The sequence below is a fragment of the Armigeres subalbatus genome, chromosome 1 (assembly GCF_024139115.2).
Source record: "Armigeres subalbatus isolate Guangzhou_Male chromosome 1, GZ_Asu_2, whole genome shotgun sequence".
Taxonomy (NCBI): domain Eukaryota; kingdom Metazoa; phylum Arthropoda; class Insecta; order Diptera; family Culicidae; genus Armigeres; species Armigeres subalbatus.
Window position 1 is genome coordinate 209,317,922 of NC_085139.1, and position 19,329 is coordinate 209,337,250.

At 44.8% G+C, this 19,329-nt stretch overlaps 1 protein-coding gene and 1 non-coding gene across 2 annotated transcripts; one reads left to right on the top strand and one right to left on the bottom strand.

Moving 5' to 3' along the window:
- The first annotated feature begins 5,740 nt into the window (after nt 1-5,740).
- Nucleotides 5,741-5,813, top strand: Trnam-cau (transfer RNA methionine (anticodon CAU)). The gene has a single exon. It is a non-coding gene; the product is annotated as a tRNA-Met (tRNA).
- Nucleotides 5,814-7,189: 1,376 nt separating this feature from the next.
- On the bottom strand, nt 7,190-18,954 carry LOC134206956 (uncharacterized). Its single transcript, XM_062682699.1, has 3 exons — nt 18,919-18,954; nt 7,943-8,562; nt 7,190-7,889 (listed from the first exon to the last, which is right to left on the bottom strand). The coding sequence occupies exons 1-3, from the start codon at nt 18,952-18,954 to the stop codon at nt 7,190-7,192; spliced, it is 1,356 nt and encodes a 451-aa protein (XP_062538683.1).
- Nucleotides 18,955-19,329: the final 375 nt, after the last annotated feature.

Sequence of the window (19,329 nt, forward strand, 5' to 3'; positions counted from 1 at the left end):
GCTTCCTTTTATGTCTCTCAAACGAAGGATTCCGAGCCATTAGATTCTCGATTTTAGTTCAGAAGCATATTCTTAACATATTATTCATCCTGTTGTTTCGAACTGGTATATAGATTGCATTAAAGAAAAAAAAGTTCATTCGACGTTTTGTTCCGCAACCCTTTATACATTGTACTGGTTGTGGAAGGCAGGAATTAATTGGCTTTCACTTATTGATCGCATTGAATATTATGTACAAGACAAAAAGAATACACAATTATTAAAACTTTATCAATGAGTTTTGATTGGAATTGTTATACGTCCGCCATTACGCATTTTTGTCCGAGGTACCCCCTAGGGTCAGCGAAGGTACCCCCAGGGGTACATGTACCCCAGGTTGAGAACCGCTGAGTTAGAGCAAAAAAATCATCAAAATTTAGGTGCGTGCGCAAAAGTTAATATATGCGATCATAGGTGGTACAACCCGTCTTTCTATCCAGAAAAAACATTGTGTGAGATAACTTTCTTTCAGGAGAAAAAAAAATCACACTCCGTTATTTCTCGCTTAACTTTTCAAAAAGAACTAAGCAACAATCAGAAGCTTTCAGAAGTATTGCAATCAGAAGCTTGTTAGTTGTTCCAACCGAATCATTTTCCTGGGGGCGGAGTCAATGTTGGTCCAACGTGTTTCAGCGTGTGTACACTACATAAGACTTTGAAGCATTGAGGATCGCGGAATATGAGTCGTGTTCGTGATTTGAGTCAAAACGATGTACGTTCAATAAATTGTGTATTGGTATTAATGTCAGGTTTAGCCTCAAATCAATGAGAATAGATAGAAGGTGAGGAAGAAGACCAAATGTAAGTGTATTAGTGGATGAAGAAAAATGTAAACAGCAAATGGTGACGTACATATTTGCACGGCTTCTTATGGGAGCTCGTTCGAATGTAGTAGTGAAAGCTTTTTCGCCAAACACGAAAGGCACGCACACAATATATGGATTTCCATACCTTAGTATCTATTTTCATTGGCCTCAAATATAGGCTAAACCAGAGTGTATGTAATTAAGAGTGGCGACATGTGCTGCATTTGACAGGTCTCCTGCTCGTTTGGAACACGATTTTGTATGGGAATGACAGATGAATTCTGTTCAAATTCTGACAGTGTCGCCACATTTACATTCACTCTGGGCTAAACGATGCGCATGGTATTGACAGGTATTGACTTGTTGTCATTTGTGTTTTGTTTTCCGCGCACGATGAAGGAGTACCGTGACGTCGTAGTAAAGTTGTTTGCGAGAGGTGATCGACCCGGACACATATTTCGGCGGTTAAAATCGCACGGAGTAAAGCGAAATTTCATCTATACCTACGGTCATCCGTTGGTACCGAGAGACGCGATCGGCAAGGACGTCAGCTGTCATTAAGGTGATGAGAGAGCGGGTTCGTCGAAAAATGAACCGCTCGATCCGGAAGACCGCTGACCTGAATGTGTCGATCGGGACGATGGGGACCATCATGACGAAAGAGCTGGGTTACAAGCCGTACAAAAAAACGCAAGGTTCACGGAGTAACGGAGACTACAACGAAGAAGATGCGGGACAGAACCAAACTGATACTTTGCGGCACGCAGGTCAGGAGTTCGTGTTTTCTGATGAGAAACTCTTTGTCTTACAACAGCCGCATAATGTCCAAAATAATCAGTTGTGGGCGCCGATGTTGGCCAGCATCCCCCATACCACATAAACATACCGCGGTTCCAGAGCGCCACGTCGGTGATGGTTTGGGGGGCCGTATGCAGGCTAGGGCAGTTCACATTTCAAAATGTTCGAAAATCATATGTCTATTAGCATCATTTTGATAATATAGGAGTCCTGGCAAAATTTCAGGCAATTCGGTGGCCATTTAGGGGTGGCGCGAAGTCAATTTATGTTTATATGGAAATTTGTATGGGAAAAACTTTAAAAAAAATCAAATCCCCCTACAACTCTTAAATCGTGATGAATTCAAATAAACATCCCCAACCTCCATTTTTGGAATCTATTTGAGCTCAACCAGTGGATAACTCATTAATTTTGATTTATATTTCCACTGCTACGTTGAGGCTAATTACACCATTTTAGCCATTTATCTCATATTCACACTGTCAATAGAACCGTTCAATCCACTCATAACAAAGGTGTTATCCGGAGGTCTCATTTATATAGGTTCCAAAAAGGGAGGTTGGGGATGTTTATTTGAATTTATCACAATTAGACAGTTGTAGGAAGACTTGAATAAATTTTAAATTTTTCCCATACAAATGTCCATATAAACACAAATTGACTTCGCGCCACCCCTAAATGGTCACCGAATTGCCTGAAATTTTGCCAGGACTCCTATATTATCAAAATGATGCTATTAGACATATAGGAGTTGAAATTTTCGAACATTTTTGAAATTTGAACTGCCCTAATGCAGGCGTGGAAAGCTCCCACTGGTGTTCATCGATAAAAACGTGAAAATAAGACCGAGATCCTAGAGAAGGTTGTGGCTTCGGCACTTTGGATCATCTACGGAAATGATCATTACGTCTTTCAACAGGACGGCGCACCGGCCCACACGGCGAATATCGTCCAAGCGTGGTGTCGGGAGAATTTGACTGATTTTCTCGATAAGTCTCTGTGGCCTCTCAGCTCCCCGGACCTTAATCCCCTGGACTTTTACATACATGCCGGCCAAGCAAAGCGAACATAAAGTGAGCACTATGGACCAATTTAAGAAGCTTAATTCCAAGATCTGGGACGAGATGCCGATGGATCAGGTGGTGCGTGCCGCGTGCGATTCATTTGAGAAACGTCTCAAGCTCGTCATACAGCACAAAGGAGGGGTGCTGCCAGCTAATATGTCGTGATGGTTATCAATAAACATTGCTGTCGTGCCTCTTAGTGACCATCGTAACGATCCTTCCCAGCTTTCTGAAGTCCACACTTTTCAAAGTACTTGCCAGTTACTCAAATGCTGACGCTCACATCAAATCGCCAGTTTTTCAAAATGGCTGACGCCCACACTGGTTTACCCAGAGGAGCGACATCCATTTTTTTACTATGGATTTTGACAGGTTTGCCTGTTCGCTCTGTTTTGGGGGATAAATTTATCCCCCAGTGTCAAATTACCCCAATACTGATTTATTTTGCAATAGTATGTGCGTGAATTTTGAATGTTTACGTTTTTACAGGAGAATATGATGCAAAACGCCCATACCACTCAATAATGCAACATGATACAATCATAAGAAAATAGAGAAAAATTCAACGAATTATCAATTAAAACAATTTTACACTTGATTCCACGCTTCAAACGTAAGAACGTTCAACGTATTTGCTCAATTATTTAGAATGCTAGTTGCACAAGGTACTGTCTATGCTTTCGTTCGTTTTATATCATTTTCACCCTCGCAATTGTTTATGTTGCATTCGCAGTGTACTCGTATTGGTGATTCAGAAAAGATGTGACAAAGATGGCGTAGCTTGTCATCCCCGTGGGTTTACCGCAACGAGCCTAAAGTTTCCGAACGTGTTTCTGCTTTAACATTTGCCAACAGAACAGCGTCAGCCATTTTGAAAAACTAGCAAATTGATGTGAGCGTCAGCATTTAAGTAACTGGCGAGTACTTTGAAAAGTGTGGACTTTATAAAGCTGGGAAGGATCGTTACGATGGCCACTAAGAGGCACGACAATTGCTTCAATAAAAATTGAATCAGAAAGGAAAATCTTGTATTTTTATTTTTTCAACACATTTTTAAAGTGTATTCGAACTTATTGAACACCCTGTTTAACATATTTTCAGGGTTTCAGTAATATGACCTTCGAAAATGTGTTCATGATTTCTACAGGTACCATGCCTCGATAATATCTGAGGAGAGTCGACTGTATTCTACGTCTAAACATTCCTTACAATATTCCATAACAAAGGTGCACAGAACACAGGAAAAAAGTCATTATTAACTATGATGACAACAATTAAGGATAAAAGCTTTTGTTCAGCGCAAATCGATATCAATTCCCAAAAGCAACAGTAAAAGGCAAGCCAAGCATGATACGACAAAATGCTCCCACCCTCGAGATGTCGTGGTTTGATTTTTCTTTGGCTCGCATTCGAGCTGCTTAGGCTCCCACCGTTCCACCCACATATTTGCCATAGTATCCGGTATAGGGTAGGAAGGATTTAACAAAATGCTTTTGAATCTACCTTCTTGTCGTGCTCCTAAAAACTACTGAAATTCGTGGCGAACCACCATCCATGAAAATTTGCCAGGCCGTATATTTTTTTCTCCAAGAATTAAATATGTGCGTGAAGTATTAAGAAATGTAATCCCACGAGTGCATTTCAGGTTGTTCTCCCCTATTTATAGTTTCGCTGCCGTCGTGAACGTCTCAATTTTCCGATCCAACCACAAAGAAAGAGAAAACTTTCTTCATACTTCAGCACGGTATCTGCCGACGGATGGATAGCCTGGCCCGTAATAGAGCACCAGCGAACCAATACGAAGGGGGCACCAAAAATGAATGCTTCTTCATTTGTAAAATCAATTTCGTTTGTTTCACGTTTTCTTCTCCCGCTGAAGGAGCGTTATCCGAAATAGCTCTATTTCAATTCACCGGAAAGGAGTGCTTAATTAAAATTGAAAACGATTCCCCCTCCCGCGTGCACTGGATTCGAGTAAAAACTTGCCAACATATTTCGACAGAATCTCCCCGATGCGATACGATGATGCGGCGCGACCGAAAGGTTAGCAATAATTTTGCTGATCATGTAGAAATTTCAAACACCTGCGACTTTGTAGGAACTACAATCATTCGAATGGGACTTTTGCTGTAGGACTGAGAACTCATCCGAGCTGTGTTGTTTTGCGGCAGGGATTACCAATTGTTGGAAAGTATGTGAATCGAAACTCATACCAATAAATTGAGACAAACAAATTTTTGATGACGAGGAATTATCATGAAACACTTTCCACAGTTGCATTTAGACTGAAGAATAAGCGGAGTATATGCCATATCCTTTTTAAGGCACATTAGCCTTAACATACTTTGCATCCCATGTGGAGGTTGTGCGTTACAACGTTCACCAAATATTAGACTTGAAAACATAACACATGTGAGTAAATCATAATTCTATTCATGATCGACAATAGAAAGATTGGAAAACACTGCACGCACCTATACGGCGCTAGTTATCATTTGAATAGTTCCCAATGCGAAAGTAATGAACTTTAGGTCTCCTTCTCATCAGAACGTTCCTCTTGACCCCTCAGCAGCGTTCCTCGTCCGGCGAGTGTTTGTTCTTAATCTAATAATAGTTTATCGTGTTTGTTTTTGATTCGCTTTGGCTTCCCTCTCCAAAGATATGGATGGTACATATAACGTTTTGAAAATTATATTCATGTATGGTAACAGTACCCTTGATGAAGAAAATTATTTTTTACATTTTACTTTAATAATCGACTTGTACTCTATCGGTATGGTTATCCAATATTAAGACGGTTTCATTTGTATAGTAAATCTATCGACGTGCGATGAGTTGCTAGGAGGGCCATTTTCAAACCTTAGATTCCACCGTCAACATCCAATACTCACATGAGGCTTTAGAAAACATTTAATGGGCATAACTTGCTGCTGCTCATAACCAAATGGTTAGAACAAAACAGGGTGAAGTATTGTATTGAAATAATTTTTAAATACAATACCTGTATGAAAATTTTATATAATGTTATAACAAGCCTCGATAGCGCAGTCGGTAGCGCGTAAGTCTCATAATCTTAAGGTCGTGAGTTCGATCCTCACTCGGGGCAGTAACTATTTTTATTAATTTTCATTAATTCAATCAATTGTCATTTTTTCTAGCTTTTCATTTCCTAGGAACTAATCGCAAAATTAGCACCGAGTGGCCACCGCGGGCGATGAAATTGAAACCAATTCAGGGAAGTAATAACACTCGCTCCGTAAACAGCAATTAAGAATCATGTCCTGCGAGTGAAGCGGAATCAGCAGAAGACAAGAAGACACGACTTCAACTTGAACCTTTCCCCAGTGGTGACGGAACGACGGAGCTCTATAGGTAGGTAATTATCTCCGCTTTCAGGACGGTAACTGAACCGTCAAACGTCATTGTGGTGGTTTATTATCTGCACAGCGGAAGCGGCGTGCACGGCAGCAGTAGCGGCGGCTTTGACATCGACACTCTGGCCCTCCCTGCCAAGAGGTGGCAGTCGGTGGCGGTGTTACCGGAATGGGAGAGCGAAGAAAATGCTGTACATAAATCGCGCGAGAGGAAAGGGAACATGCTGGCTGTACACCAGCAGAGAAGGGTAGTATGGCATATTTTCGGGCATTGCTCCAATGTTAGATGCAAATTAATAATTTGATAATTCGTTATCTTTTTCAGAAAACCTATAATTACAATTATAAATGAATCATTTAATTATTGTTGCGGTATTTTTTGCTGATTTTTTTCTTTGCGAATAGATTTTTTTTCGAGATGAAAAGTTTTTAATACTGGTAAATTTCCATTGTTGCCACAATGATAGGTCGTTTTACCCTAGTAGTAAAATGGGGAATGGGAAACATCTCACTAACAACGGTGAACAGCAGAAGTTGTTCTTATTTGCTTTTCTATCATTGTAATGTGGCAGTCAAGGTGAACGGAGCAATTGGAGATCGTTGAAAAGGATAATTTAAATGCAAATATCCACGCTTCGAGATTTTGGTGAGGTCAGGGGAAGTTTTGTAGACGTTTGTTTGAAGGCAAAAATGATTGTACTGTTTATAATAAGTTCATTAAACGTATTTTGATAAACCTAGATTAATTAACCTAGCGGCGATGATGCATTTATTTTAGCTTAGCTTTAGCTTAGCTTTAGCTTAGCTTTAGCTTAGCTTTAAACAGCTGCAAGCTTAGCTTTAAGCAGGCTTTAGCAGCTGCTTTAAGCAGGCACGCTTTAGCTTAGCTACGAGCAACAACTGGGCAGGCTGAGCTTTAACCAATCTCGAAAACAGCAGCTTAGCTTTAAACAGCTTAACTTTAACAGCTTAGCACAAGCAACAGCAAGCAGGCGGGCAAACAACTTTAAAGCAATGAGCTTTAGCTTAGCTTTAGCAACTGAGCAGGCTTACAACAACTGGCTTAGCTTTAAAACGCCAGGCTGGTGAGCAACTGAGGCAGCTGAGCTTAGGCTGAGCAGGCTGGCTGAGGCTTTGACGGGCTGAGCAGGCTGAGCGGGCTGAGCAGGCTGAGCAGGCAGGCTGAGCTAGAGCAGGCTTTGAGGCAGGCTGAGAGCTGGGCTGAGCCCAGGCGGAGCGGGCAGACGAGCTTTGACGGCTGAGCTGGGGCTGAGCCCAGGCTGGGCTGGACTGGGGAGGCTGGGCTGGGCAGGCTTGGCTGAGCAGGCGGAGCAGGCTGAGCCAGGCTGTTTGGGGCAGGCTGAGGCAGGCTGAGCCCAGGAGCTGAGGCAGGCTGGTGAGCAGGCTGGAGCCAGGGCTGGGCCAGGCTGAGGCAGGCTGGGCAGGCTGGCAGGCTGAGCGGGCTGAGCAGGCTGAGGCAGGCAGGCAGGCTGAGCAGGCAGGCCCAGGCTGAGCGGGGCAGGCAGGCTGGGCGGGCTGGTGGCTGAGCCAGGCTGAGCAGGCAGGCTGGGCTGGGCGGGCGGGCTGGGCAGGCTGGAGCGGGCTGGGGCAGGCTGAGCCCAGGCTGAGCCAGGCAGGGGCTGGGCGGGCTGAGCTGGTGGGGCTGCAGGCTGGGGGCGGGGCTGGGCGGGCTGGGGCAGGCAGGGCTGGGAGCCCAGGCTGAGGCAGGCTGAGCCCAGGGCTGAGCCCGAGCTGGGAGACTGGGGGCTGGCCGGGCTGGCTGAGCCAGGCTGGGGCTGGGGCTGGGGCTGGGCTGGGGGCTGAGGCAGGCTGAGCAGGCTGAGCAGGCTGGCGAGCTGGCCAGGCTGAGGCAGGCTGAGGCTGGGCAGGCGGGCAGGCAGCGAGCTGAGGCAGGCTGAGCGGGCCAGGCAGGCAGGCAGGCTGAGCTGAGCAGGCAGGCTGGGGCAGGCCAGGCTGGGCTGGGGCAGGCAGGCTGAGGCGGGCAGGCTGGGCTGAGGCGGGCTGAGCGAGCAGGCTGGGAGGCAGGCTGAGAGCTGAGCCGGGCAGGCAGGCTGAGCAGGCAGGCGGAGCTGAGCAGGCTGGAGGCGGGCTGAGCAGAGCTGAGCCAGGCTGAGGCCAGGCAGGCTGAGGCAGGCAGGCAGGCTGGGCTGGGCCAGGCTGGCAGGCTGAGCCCAGGCTGGGGCAGGCTGAGCCAGGCACGGGGCGGGGCTGAGCGGGCTGGGGCTGGGGCTGGGGCCAGGGGCTGGGCCGGGACTGGGGCGGAGGCTGGGGCGGGCAGGCTGAGGCTGAGCTGGGCGGACTGAGGGCTGGGGCTGACTGGGGCTTGGGGCCCAGGCTGGGCTTAGCTTTGGGGCTGGGGCTGTTGGGGCAGGGCCAGGCAGGCCGGGGCTTTAACAGCAGGGCTTTTATGGGGGCAACAGGCTGGGCGGGGGCTGCTTGCTGCTTTAACTGGGCTTTAAGCTGGTAGCTTCAAAGCAGCTTTAGCTTAGCTTAACAGCTTTATGCTTAGCTTTAACTGGCTTTAGCTTAACTTAACTAGCTTTAACAACTTTAAGCTTAGCTTTAGCAGCTGGGGGCTTTAACAACTTTAGCTTAGCTTTAGCTTAGCTTTAACAAGCTTTAGCTTAAGCTTTAAACCTTTAAGCTTTAACTTTAGCTTTAGCTTAAAGCTTTAAGCTTAGCTTTAACAACTTTAGCTTTAAGCAACTTTAGCTTAGCTTTAACTTAGCTTTAACCCAGCTTTAAGCAACTTTGGCTTAGCTTTAGCTTTAAACAAGCTTCTTTAGCTTTAACAACTTTAAGCAACTTTAACAGCTTTAAGCTTAGCTTTAAGCTTAACAACTTAGCTTTAACAACTGGCTTAACAACTTAGAAAATCTCCTCGAGAACAAGAGATTTTTTTTCCCGGAATTCGACTGTTGGTGTTTTAAATCTGCCAGTTGACACTATGGAATTTTTTTAATGTCGCCTGTAAAGAGTCTTTTCGAATGCATCCAACCATAGACAAACATATATAAAGCACATAGGACATTTACAAATGAAATTTATCCTCGCCAAAGCATCAACGACTTAAGCAAATCACGAACCAGATGGTGCAAGTAAGCAATCGTCAAAATCAAACAAAACCGGTTTGTGGAGTTACAGCGATCTCTCCCTTACTCGATATTGAAGGGACCATCGAGTTGAGGAGGTATCGAGATAGGCAACACATTTTAATTTGGCTGAGTAGTTAGAATATGTTTCCTTATTAAGTGAAATGAGGAATAAAATGTTGGAAGGGAATAGTGAACAGCGAGAATTGAGAAATGAGATTTTCGAACTAAGTACAGAGTCATGAGAAGCGAGTTTTGCAAAGCGTAAGTGAGTATTGAGTAGTGAGATGTGTGCAGTAGCATGTGAGTAGTGGTAAGAAATATATGAGAAGTGAGAAGTCAGTGGCGAGAAGTGAGTGGTGAAAAAGAGGGAAGTGATAGTTGTGAAGTGAGAAGTAGGATGTGTGTAGTAACATAAGTAGCAGCAACGAGTGAGAAACGAGAGATGATAATTTGGAAGGGAGAAGCGAGATGTTAAGTAGTGAGAAGTAAGTGGAGAGATATAAGACAGAAAGGAGGAAAAATTCTCAATACTCTTTTCTCACTCCACATTTCTCACTTCTCACTATTCATTTCTCATTTCGCACATCTTACTTTTCACTTCTCACTTTTCACTTCTCCCTTCTCACAGATAACTTCTTATATCTCACTTCTAACTTCTCACTTCTCACCTCACATTTTTCACTGTAAACTACTCACGTCTCACTTTTTACTTCGCACTTCTCATTTCTCATTTCTCAGTTTTCACTTCACACTTTGATTTCCTCACTTCTCACTTTTAACTTTCCATTCTCTCTATTGATTTCTCATTTCTCAAGTTTACCTTGGCACTTCTCTCTTATAACTTCTTATACAGTGATCGTTCGCTAATTAGGGCACGACCTCACCCCAACTAGCGAATGTCGTTCGCTAATTGGGGCGTTTTGACAAGCGTTAATGTTGTTTACGCGCCAGAAAATATCGATCCTGTCAAACACAGAAACAAAACGTCAACGCGTTTTTGACATCACATTCTGACGATTAGCTGCATTTTAATTGGGTTTCTCCTCAATTAGCGAACTCTCAATTAAAAAGCGCCCCAACTGAAAAAAAAAACCAATTAGCGAACGTTCACTGTATCTAACTTATGATTTTTAGTTCTTCACATATCACCTTTCACTTCTTACTTCTAACTTTTTCCTTCTCATCACTACTTTGCACTTCGAATTTCTCGCTTCTAACTCTCAGTTCTATCTTTTCACTTCTCATTTCTTACTTCCCACTACTCAGTTTTCACTTCACACTTCAAATTACTCACTTTTAACTTTCGGTACTCACTTCTCTCCATTTATTTTTCACTTCTCATTTTTCGCGTTTCACTTCTCAATTATTTATATTTTACTTCTGACTTCTCCTTTATCACTTATCATTTTCTACTTCTAACTTCTAACTTTTCACTTCTCTTTTTTCACTTTAGTTTTCACTTCTAACTCTGCTCTTCGATTTTTTTCTCACCTCTCATTTCTCACTTACTGCTACTGACGTCTCACTAATTACTTAGCACTTATATCTTCTTACCGGGAATCGAACCTAGCCTCAGCATGGTCTTGCTTTGTAGCCGCGCATCTTACCGCACGGCTAAGGAGGCCCCCTGACTATATCATGCATATAACTGTTTTTGGCAACACCGAGTTAGCGAGGTGAACATTAAGAATGCATTGGAAAACCACTTCGACTTAGAGAATATCGAGTAAGGGATAAATCGACTTACGGAGGAAATGCAGTGTGCTAGATTAAAGGGACTTTGAATTTCATCGAGTAAGGGTAAATATCGAGTTGCAAAACATCGAGTTAGAGAGAGAGAGAGAGTTGACCAACTGATATTACGAAATTTTGATTTTAACACTTTCTTTCCACCCCTCCAGTAGCTATTCTGTCGATTAGATTCTGACTATCAGTCATCCAATTTATAAGAGTTCAGCACCGACACCATCCTTGCCAGCTGCATTACTGTTCTTTGGATGTTCGGTTTGGATGCTACCTTTAACTTATCTTGGAATGGAGGCTGGTTGGTTTCTTTCGTCCGCTGAACTGACATAGTCGTCTCATTCATAAAGCATTTTCGGGATGCGTTGTGCTTCTGGTAAAAGTTGTGTGTTTCATTGTTGAACTTAATGTTCCATTAATAAAACACGTTAATAAAGTAATTTTTAAAAAACATATGTGATTATCGAGAATGACATAGTTGTTCCATCTCCTCGCACTCCGCTTCTTCCAGGGTTCGTTTATTGCAGCGTTTTTTCTTCTCCTGAAAAATGCCGCCAAGGACATTGATGTATTAAGGCACGTAACTTTGAGAAGCTGGAGGAAGCCTACATCAGACTGGAAAGGGAAGCTAAACGGATTGGACTAGTCATCAACACGTCTAAAGCGAAGTACATGGTAGGAAGAGGCTCAAGTGAGGACAATGTAAGCCACCCACCACGAGTTTGTATCGGTGGTGACGAAATCGAGGCGGTTGAAGAATTCATGTACTCTAGCTCACTGGTGACCTCCGATAACGATAGCTGCAAAGAAATTCGGAGACGCATCATGGCAGGAAATCGTACGTACATTGGACTCCGCAAAACGCTCCGATCGAAAAGAGTTCGACTCCGTACAAAACTGACTATCTACGTAACGCTCCTTATACCGGTACTTCTCTACGGACACGAGACCTGGACAAGATTCGTGGAGGATCAGCGCGCACTTGAAGTTTTCGACAGGAACGTGTTGCGTACTATCTATGGCGGGGTGCAGATGCAAGACGGTACATGGAGGAGACGAATGAATTACGTGTTATATCAGCTTTTGGGAGAACCATCCATCGCGCACGCCGCGAAAATCGGAAGACTCCGGTGGGCCGGGCACGTGGCCAGAATGTCGGACAATAACCCGGTGAAAATGCCTCTCGATAGTCATCCGACGAGCACAAAAAGGCGAGGTGCGCAGTGAGCAAGGTGGATCGATCAAGTGGAAGACGTTTTGCGGATCCTCCGCAGACTGCGTGGTTGACGACGTGTAGCCTAAGATTAAGTGAAATGAAGAAACCTTTAACTTACGGTTTTGGTTTGAAAGTAAATAAATCATTTGATCAAGAATTCGCTTTGAAAATCATCGTGATATTCAAGCTTTATTCTGCACCTTCATAACTACATAAATCTTTTCATTTGGTAACTACCTTTCAATTCAATTACAGGAAACTTTCCCAGTTGCAACAATTTAAATTGTTTTCAAAACCAGATGTGATATCATAATATATTACAAGGCCCTCCTGCATTCACCTCCTACGCATAGTAGAAGCGAGGACGTGTAGCGTAGGAATTTACACCGTTTTCCAACGTATGCTGTTTTGAATGTGAAATCGAAAGTTTGTGATACCTCCACCAGCATGCATGCGGCGCCTCCATCTCTGTCCGGATTGAGCTGGGCCGCAGCATAACAAGTGGGAAACGGAAGTGGGTTAGACATCGGAAACATGCACGTTGAACTGAATGGTGAATGGGAAGAAGGATTTCATGTGACGCTCATCTACCTTCGAATACGTAAATAAGTCACCGAAACGTTCTTGTAGAATTTTATTATTGCACATAAAGTGTGCTAATTGTTGGATCCTTATCGTTCCAATCAACATGTCGCAGTTAGAATGTACTCTATAAAAAATTGCATCTGCTAAAATAATCAAAAGTACCAACAACAACCATCTCGTCAAACTGACCAACGAACGGGGCCGAGTTGATTTTCATCGAGGCGAATAATAAAATTAACATCAAATTTGATTCATAAATTTAACGTAATAAAATTCAAACTTGTTCACTTTGCGCCCGGCAGTTGAAAGCAGCAACAATGAGCACCGCACCAGAACTGCCGGACGTAAAAAAAAAGTTTTGAGCAGTCCGACAGCATAATTTATGTTCCCGTGTGATGGAGAGACTGATGGAGTGGCCTAACGGAGGGTTATAACTAGAAAGTAACAACAGTTACTGATCTTGCCATTGTCCTCTAAGCGGGCATAATAGCGGAGTGTTGTTTGCATAATCAGATCCACAATGCTCGATTCAATGTTCAATTTTTAATTTTGGGTAGATTTTTTTTCGCATAATCGTAGACTGCAGGAAGCTTCAATGCGTTTTTTTCTGAGCTTTTCATATCCATTCCTAAAATCTAACAGAATAAGCAGACAAAATCATATACTCAAACAAACAGACAGCAGCGTCGGATCCTGTTCTGATTCCCATATCCATATTGCCGGCCTCATGTTGCTAATTTATGCAATCAAAACATGTGCAATTCAAACATCCCTCCACTTGATACAAGCTAAATGCCAAGTGCATACACTAAATCAGGTGTGTTGGGTACGGTTCGTGTTGGAAAAGTTTTGTCAAAAATTAGTCCGCTGAGGATTATTTCTCCCGCTGCCATGCCTCTTCTCCACCGCCGGTGGAAAATATACATCGTCAATCGCAAACCCAACTACCGCTGCGCTGGTGACAGAGTAAACAGGAGCGTGTAGTTTGTTCACAGTAAACATGTTGGCCGCTGTGCGTCTCCACCAACAACTTTTCCGAGGAGCGGAGTGAGAGTGGAAAAACGGTGCTTGTCTAGTTACAATATTTGTACAAACGATTTAACCACTCACAAACGGGTGTTTTACCTACCTTCCTGTACCTAATCGGCGCCGCGATGAGGGAGCTGTCGGCATAGGCTTTCTAATTCAACCAGAGCAGGTTGGTCGTGTTTCGCAGGAAAGCGTTTAGATGACCGGACGGGTGTCGTGCTTTGCAACTGTTATGGATATGGTTTATGGTCGATAGATCAGGGCGATGCATTCGGAGTCCCTTTCGGAACTGATTGTTTCAAAATTATGAAAGCTCAGCAATACTCTACTATACACTTAAATCATTCACCGATGATCTTGGCTGTGCAATCTACGGCCATTTAATCACGTCTCAAGTTTGTAAAATTAATTGAGATGAATATATATTTTCTTCTGTAGTTTGTAATGTCGACCATCAGGCCTTACAAGTTTACATAATTGTCTAATATCGAACTGATGTATGCTGCTAGAAATATGAATCGAAGTGCTCGGAAATTGAGACAATGTTTGGCCCAAGCAATGAAAAAGAATTTGAATGTTTTTTTTTTATTTTTGTATTTCTTCAGCAGTTAGCATGCATTAAAAAAATGACGAGACTGGTGCTGTACTTCTTGTTACGACATGAATATTTGTTCAGTAAGATGGAAATGGAAACAGTTACCCAATGTGATATAAAAGCATGTGTATAGCTAAAAATGTGGTTGAGTGCTTGTTATATCAATCGGATGGAAGGTTGCTATCAACAAATCTGGGACACGACTCTGATCTCATTTAACATAAATGTGGAATAACTGACTCCCAGTTCCGAAAGGTTTCTAGTGGCAAATAAGAACAGATCAGAATTATAATGTTCACATATTATGTTTCGTTGGATACCAATGTATAATGTTTTCACTGCTCCCCAGTTCGTTCAACCAATTGCCAGAGTGGCTTCTTCGAACTAGAATAGAGTGAATATCCGAAATCGTGCTTACTATAAATGGGGGAATACAACAAAATTTGTCGTGCACAATTATTTACCAAATTCGACACAAATTTTAATTTAATATTCGATTTTAATAGCGCTTGAGTCTGGAAAATTGTCTTTATGTTTCGTAAAATTTTGTGAATGGGAAAATCCTTTGAAATCCATAAGGCAGACATGTTTTGTTACGAAATATTTAGACATACGTGCTAGCAAAAATCCTTCTGTTTGGTAGAATTATTTGATCAAAAAGGACTTCTGACATACCAAACGTATCGTGTATGTTGAAATTATTCCGTGAACATCCCAAAATGAAATCGAAGCTCTCACCGTTGTTTGCGGGCACAAGTGTCTCTTCACACAAGAGCAAGTTGGTAACAGCGAGAGCTTCTGATCGGTAGTACTTTGCGATTTACTATTGGAGTAAAAGTTTTTTTTTGCGTCTTTATTAAGGAGACTTTCAGCCCGAGGCTGGCTCGTCTCCGAAGTGGAGTAAAAGTTATTATTACTATCGAAGAAGTGGCACGGCAAATGCTGGGTAAAGCGTACCATTGGTACTTCGCGTACCTGAACTGAAGGAATAAAATAGACCCCATCTCGCGGTCCTTAGTCTCTTACCCAGCTACTCCTATCCCTACCTCCCCGTGGTGCTGGCCGGGATACGAGCAACCTTAGGGAAGATCGGGTAACCAACCCCGGTGGGAACTATGGTCGTATGCTGACAGGGAAGGAGGGGTTTGCTCCTCTCCGGAGGTGCAAATCTTACTGAGCGTCTGTTCTCCATGTCAGGATCGGCTCACAACAGCGTCATTTCTCCGAGTGCCAGCGAGGGACTCTAAGTGAAACTGTGCACCATGGTCCACCGGAAATAAGGAGGAATGGTCCTCCGGAAATTCAGGGGGTTTGGTGTCAGGCCCTGCAAGCCAGCCAAAAAAAAACTCACGCAACGAACAATCAACAAGAGAGTAAGGACCGGAACCATCGGCGAACACCACTGCGACGAAAAGGGATTAGCGATTGGAAACTCGGTTCGTGGAACTGCAAATCTCTCAACTTCATCGGGAGCACACGCATACTCGCCGATGTGCTCAAGGACCGTGAATTCGGCATCGTAGCGCTGCAGGAGGTTTGTTGGAAGGGATCAATGGTGCGAACGTTTAGAGGTAATCATACCATCTACCAGAGCTGCGGCAACACACACGAGCTGGGAACAGCTTTCATAGTGATGGGCGATATGCAAAGGCGCGTGATCGGGTGGTGGCCGATCAATGAAAGAATGTGCAGGTTGAGGATCAAAGGCCGGTTCTTTAACTTCAGCATAATCAACGTCTACAGCCCACACTCCGAAAGCACTGATAAGGACGCATTCTACGCGCAGCTGGAACGTGAGTACGACAGCTGCCCAAGTCACGATGTCAAAATCATCATAGGAGATTTGAACGCTCAGGTTGGCCAAGAGGAGGAGTTTAGACCGACTATTGGGAAGTGCAGCGCCCACCGGCTGACGAACGAAAACGGCCTACGACTAATTGATTTCGCTGCCGCCAAGAATATGGCCATTCGCAGCACTTATTTCCAACACAGCCTCCCGTATCGGTACACCTGGAGATCACCACTGCAGACAGAATTACAAATCGACCACGTTCTGATTGATGGACGGCACTTCTCCGACATTATCGACGTCAGGACATATCGTGGCGCTAACATCGACTCTGACCACTATCTGGTGATGGTGAAAATGTGCCGTGAATACCAGGTCCCAACGCACGATCTGTTCGTTGATTTCAAGGCGGCATACAACAGTATAGACCGCGTAGAGCTATGGAAAATTATGGACGTAAACAGCTTCCATGGGAAGCTTACCAGACTGATCAAAGCAACGGTAGATAGTGTGCAAAACTGCGTGAAGATTTCGTGTGAACACTCCAGGTCGTTCGAATCGCACCGGGGACTGCGACAAGGTGATGGACTTTCGTGCCTGTTGTTCAACATTGCGCTAGAAGGTGTCATGCGGAGAGCCGCATGTGTAAGTCGGGCCTACTACGGGCTCCAGAAGAAACTGCGGCCAAAAATGATTCGCCACCGCACCAAATGTGTCATGTACAAGACGCTAATAAGGCCGGTTGTCCTCTACGGACATGAAACATGGACAATGCTAGATGAGGACTTGCAAGCACTCGGAGTATTCGAGAGACGGGTGCTTAGGACCATCTTTGGCGGTGTGCAAGAAGACGGTGTGTGGCGGAGAAGAATGAACCCCCTTCCTTTTGTTTTTATTAATGTTCATTGCATTATCAATGCTCATCCCAGAACGGTGTCCCTGCAGGATTACCACCGCTTGTCGGATTTTTACTTCCCCAAATGGGTCCAACGTAAAACGAAACCACGGGTCCTTGCAAAGATCGTAACGGGATCAGTAGGTACAAATAGCGCTGAGAAGCACTGTTGAAATTAAAATAGCTTCGGGTAGTATTAAAAACTTCCTTCCGCAAAGAGAGAAAAGAACCGCACAGCACGAAAGAACGATACGGTCTGATGGCGGATGTTTTTGAGACAAACTTGTTCCGTCTGAGAACGTTGGTAACTCGGGTCAGTTGGTGTACGGTTGATCGACCGCGTCGAAAACCAAACTGTTCCTCGAGCAAGATGTTGAGATTTTCAGCAGTCTCAAGTAACTGGTTATGAATAGATTTTTCGAATAGCTTGGATAACCTTGAGAGAAGGCTGATGGGACGATAACTTTTGGGAGAGGGAGGGAGGGACTTCCAAGACGATGGAAAGTAGTTGAGCCGGAGGCACTGTCTAAAGATCAGCGAAAGTTTCTCAAAGAACGGTGTTTGAGCTCGAGATTTAGAATGTTATTGAAACCTGGGCCCTTCATGTTCTTCGATGATTTGATATAGGTTGTCATTTTGCCAGCTGGGATCTCCAACTCCTCCGAGAAGTCGTTTGGAATAAGATGGATGCATGCTCGTTGACGGTTGCTTCATGTGGACTGACGATGTTCTGCCCAAGATTGTGTGAGCTGACGAACGGACGACCTTTTTCAGCGACCTTCTCTGCAGGAGTTATCAAGCGATCCTTAGGGCCATTGCTGTCTAATGGGATCAAAGGTGGAATGGGGCGAGGCTTGGATTTTAGAATTTGGTTAGCTTCCAGAACAGCTTAGCATAGTCTGGGAGAGCGCGGATGTTATTGGAAAAATCACTACTTCTGAGGTCTACCATTCTGGCCTGGATTACTTTTGTCAAGCGATTGCAACAGGTTTTTATTGCAGGCAGCCCAGTACGTTGGTACTGTCTGCGAACCACGTTGCGAAGACGAATGAGATCTTTGGTGAGGGTGTCAATGGTTAGGGGCTTACCTGACGAGCCTTTGGAGCATGCTACTCTCTGGCCACCGAGATTGCCTCTTCGATGGCGCACCTCGTAGTCGATGGTGGTGTCAACGCACTGCTGGAACCGCTGCCAGTTCTCGATGGTAGTTCCTTCTGGAGAGTTGGTGACGGTTAATCGACGAACCGATTTCGACCACCACCGGGTAGTGATCCGAGCTGAGTTTCTGGTATACGATCGGATGTGAGATGTGATCGATCATGTTGGTTATGTACAGGTCTAACGTTGCGTGGGCTCCAGACCGACTCAGCCGAGTGGGGGAATCCGGGCTCAGGATCGTGAAGTGACCTTCCTCCATGTCGTTGTTCCCGATGGCACCGTTTCGATTGCCGCGACTGTTGCCCCAGGCTCGATGCTTCGCGCTTAGGTCACCGGCAATGATGTATTGACCTTGCCGCCACGTAAGCCTGACAATGTCACCCCGAAGGGCCGCATCGATCATCCTTGGCTTGAGTTGGGCAGTAGGCCACGATGAGGGTGATTACTTCGATGCCCGAGCAGCACAAGTCAGACCAAATTGGTTGCAGCAACTTGATTGTGACTAAATCTGGTCCTATATGATTTGCAGTAACTTATGTGGAACATGTGTGCTGCTAGGGTGGGAGTGGTGAATTCTACCCCAACGGCCTCGATGATCTTAAGCTGCAGACGACAATTGACGTTGTTCCTCGGTGCGATAGCCACTCCTCCTCCCCTGGAGTTGGACCGTTCGAGTCTCACCCCACGGAAGTCCGGAATATAGACACTCACCTCGGGCTTCAGGTGCGTTTCCGTGATGAACGCCATCGAGGAAACCAGCCAGCTCAATGATTTTGCTCTTAAGTGAGCAAGCGTTCCAGACCCACCCTAGCAGACATTTTCAATGACGAACATGCCAAGGGTGAAGATCTGGTCGAAGCGTGTTTTGCAACCGCGCAGTCACGTTACCAGTTGGGTGAAAATCGAGACTAGCTGCTCCGATGTGTAGAGCGGTGGGTCGCCCTCGGCCGGAAGGGGCTCATTGTCCTGACGACGGATTCCAGGAGGAAGTGGGGGTCATTCGCTGGTGGATGGGGCGTGGGGTGTTGGAGCTTGAACTGATGCTGCAGCGGCCGCCAGCCGTTTGTGTGGTTGCAAATGTGGAAGTATTGGTATCGCTCATCGGGGAGCCGGGATGGCCGG

Excerpts from the sequence above, each read along its gene's own strand:
- LOC134206956 (XM_062682699.1), bottom strand. The coding sequence starts at position 18,954 with ATGGCGTTCATCACGGAAACGCACCTGAAGCCCGAG. Across the intron at positions 8,563-18,918 it reads AAACGCACCTGAAGCCCGAG|CTTAAAGCCCAGTTAAAGCA; the intron begins GTGAGTGTCTAT and ends TGAAGCTACCAG. Across the intron at positions 7,890-7,942 it reads CCTCAGCCTGCCTCAGCCTG|CCCCAGCCCCAGCCCCAGCC; the intron begins GCCAGCTCGCCA and ends CCCCCAGCCCAG.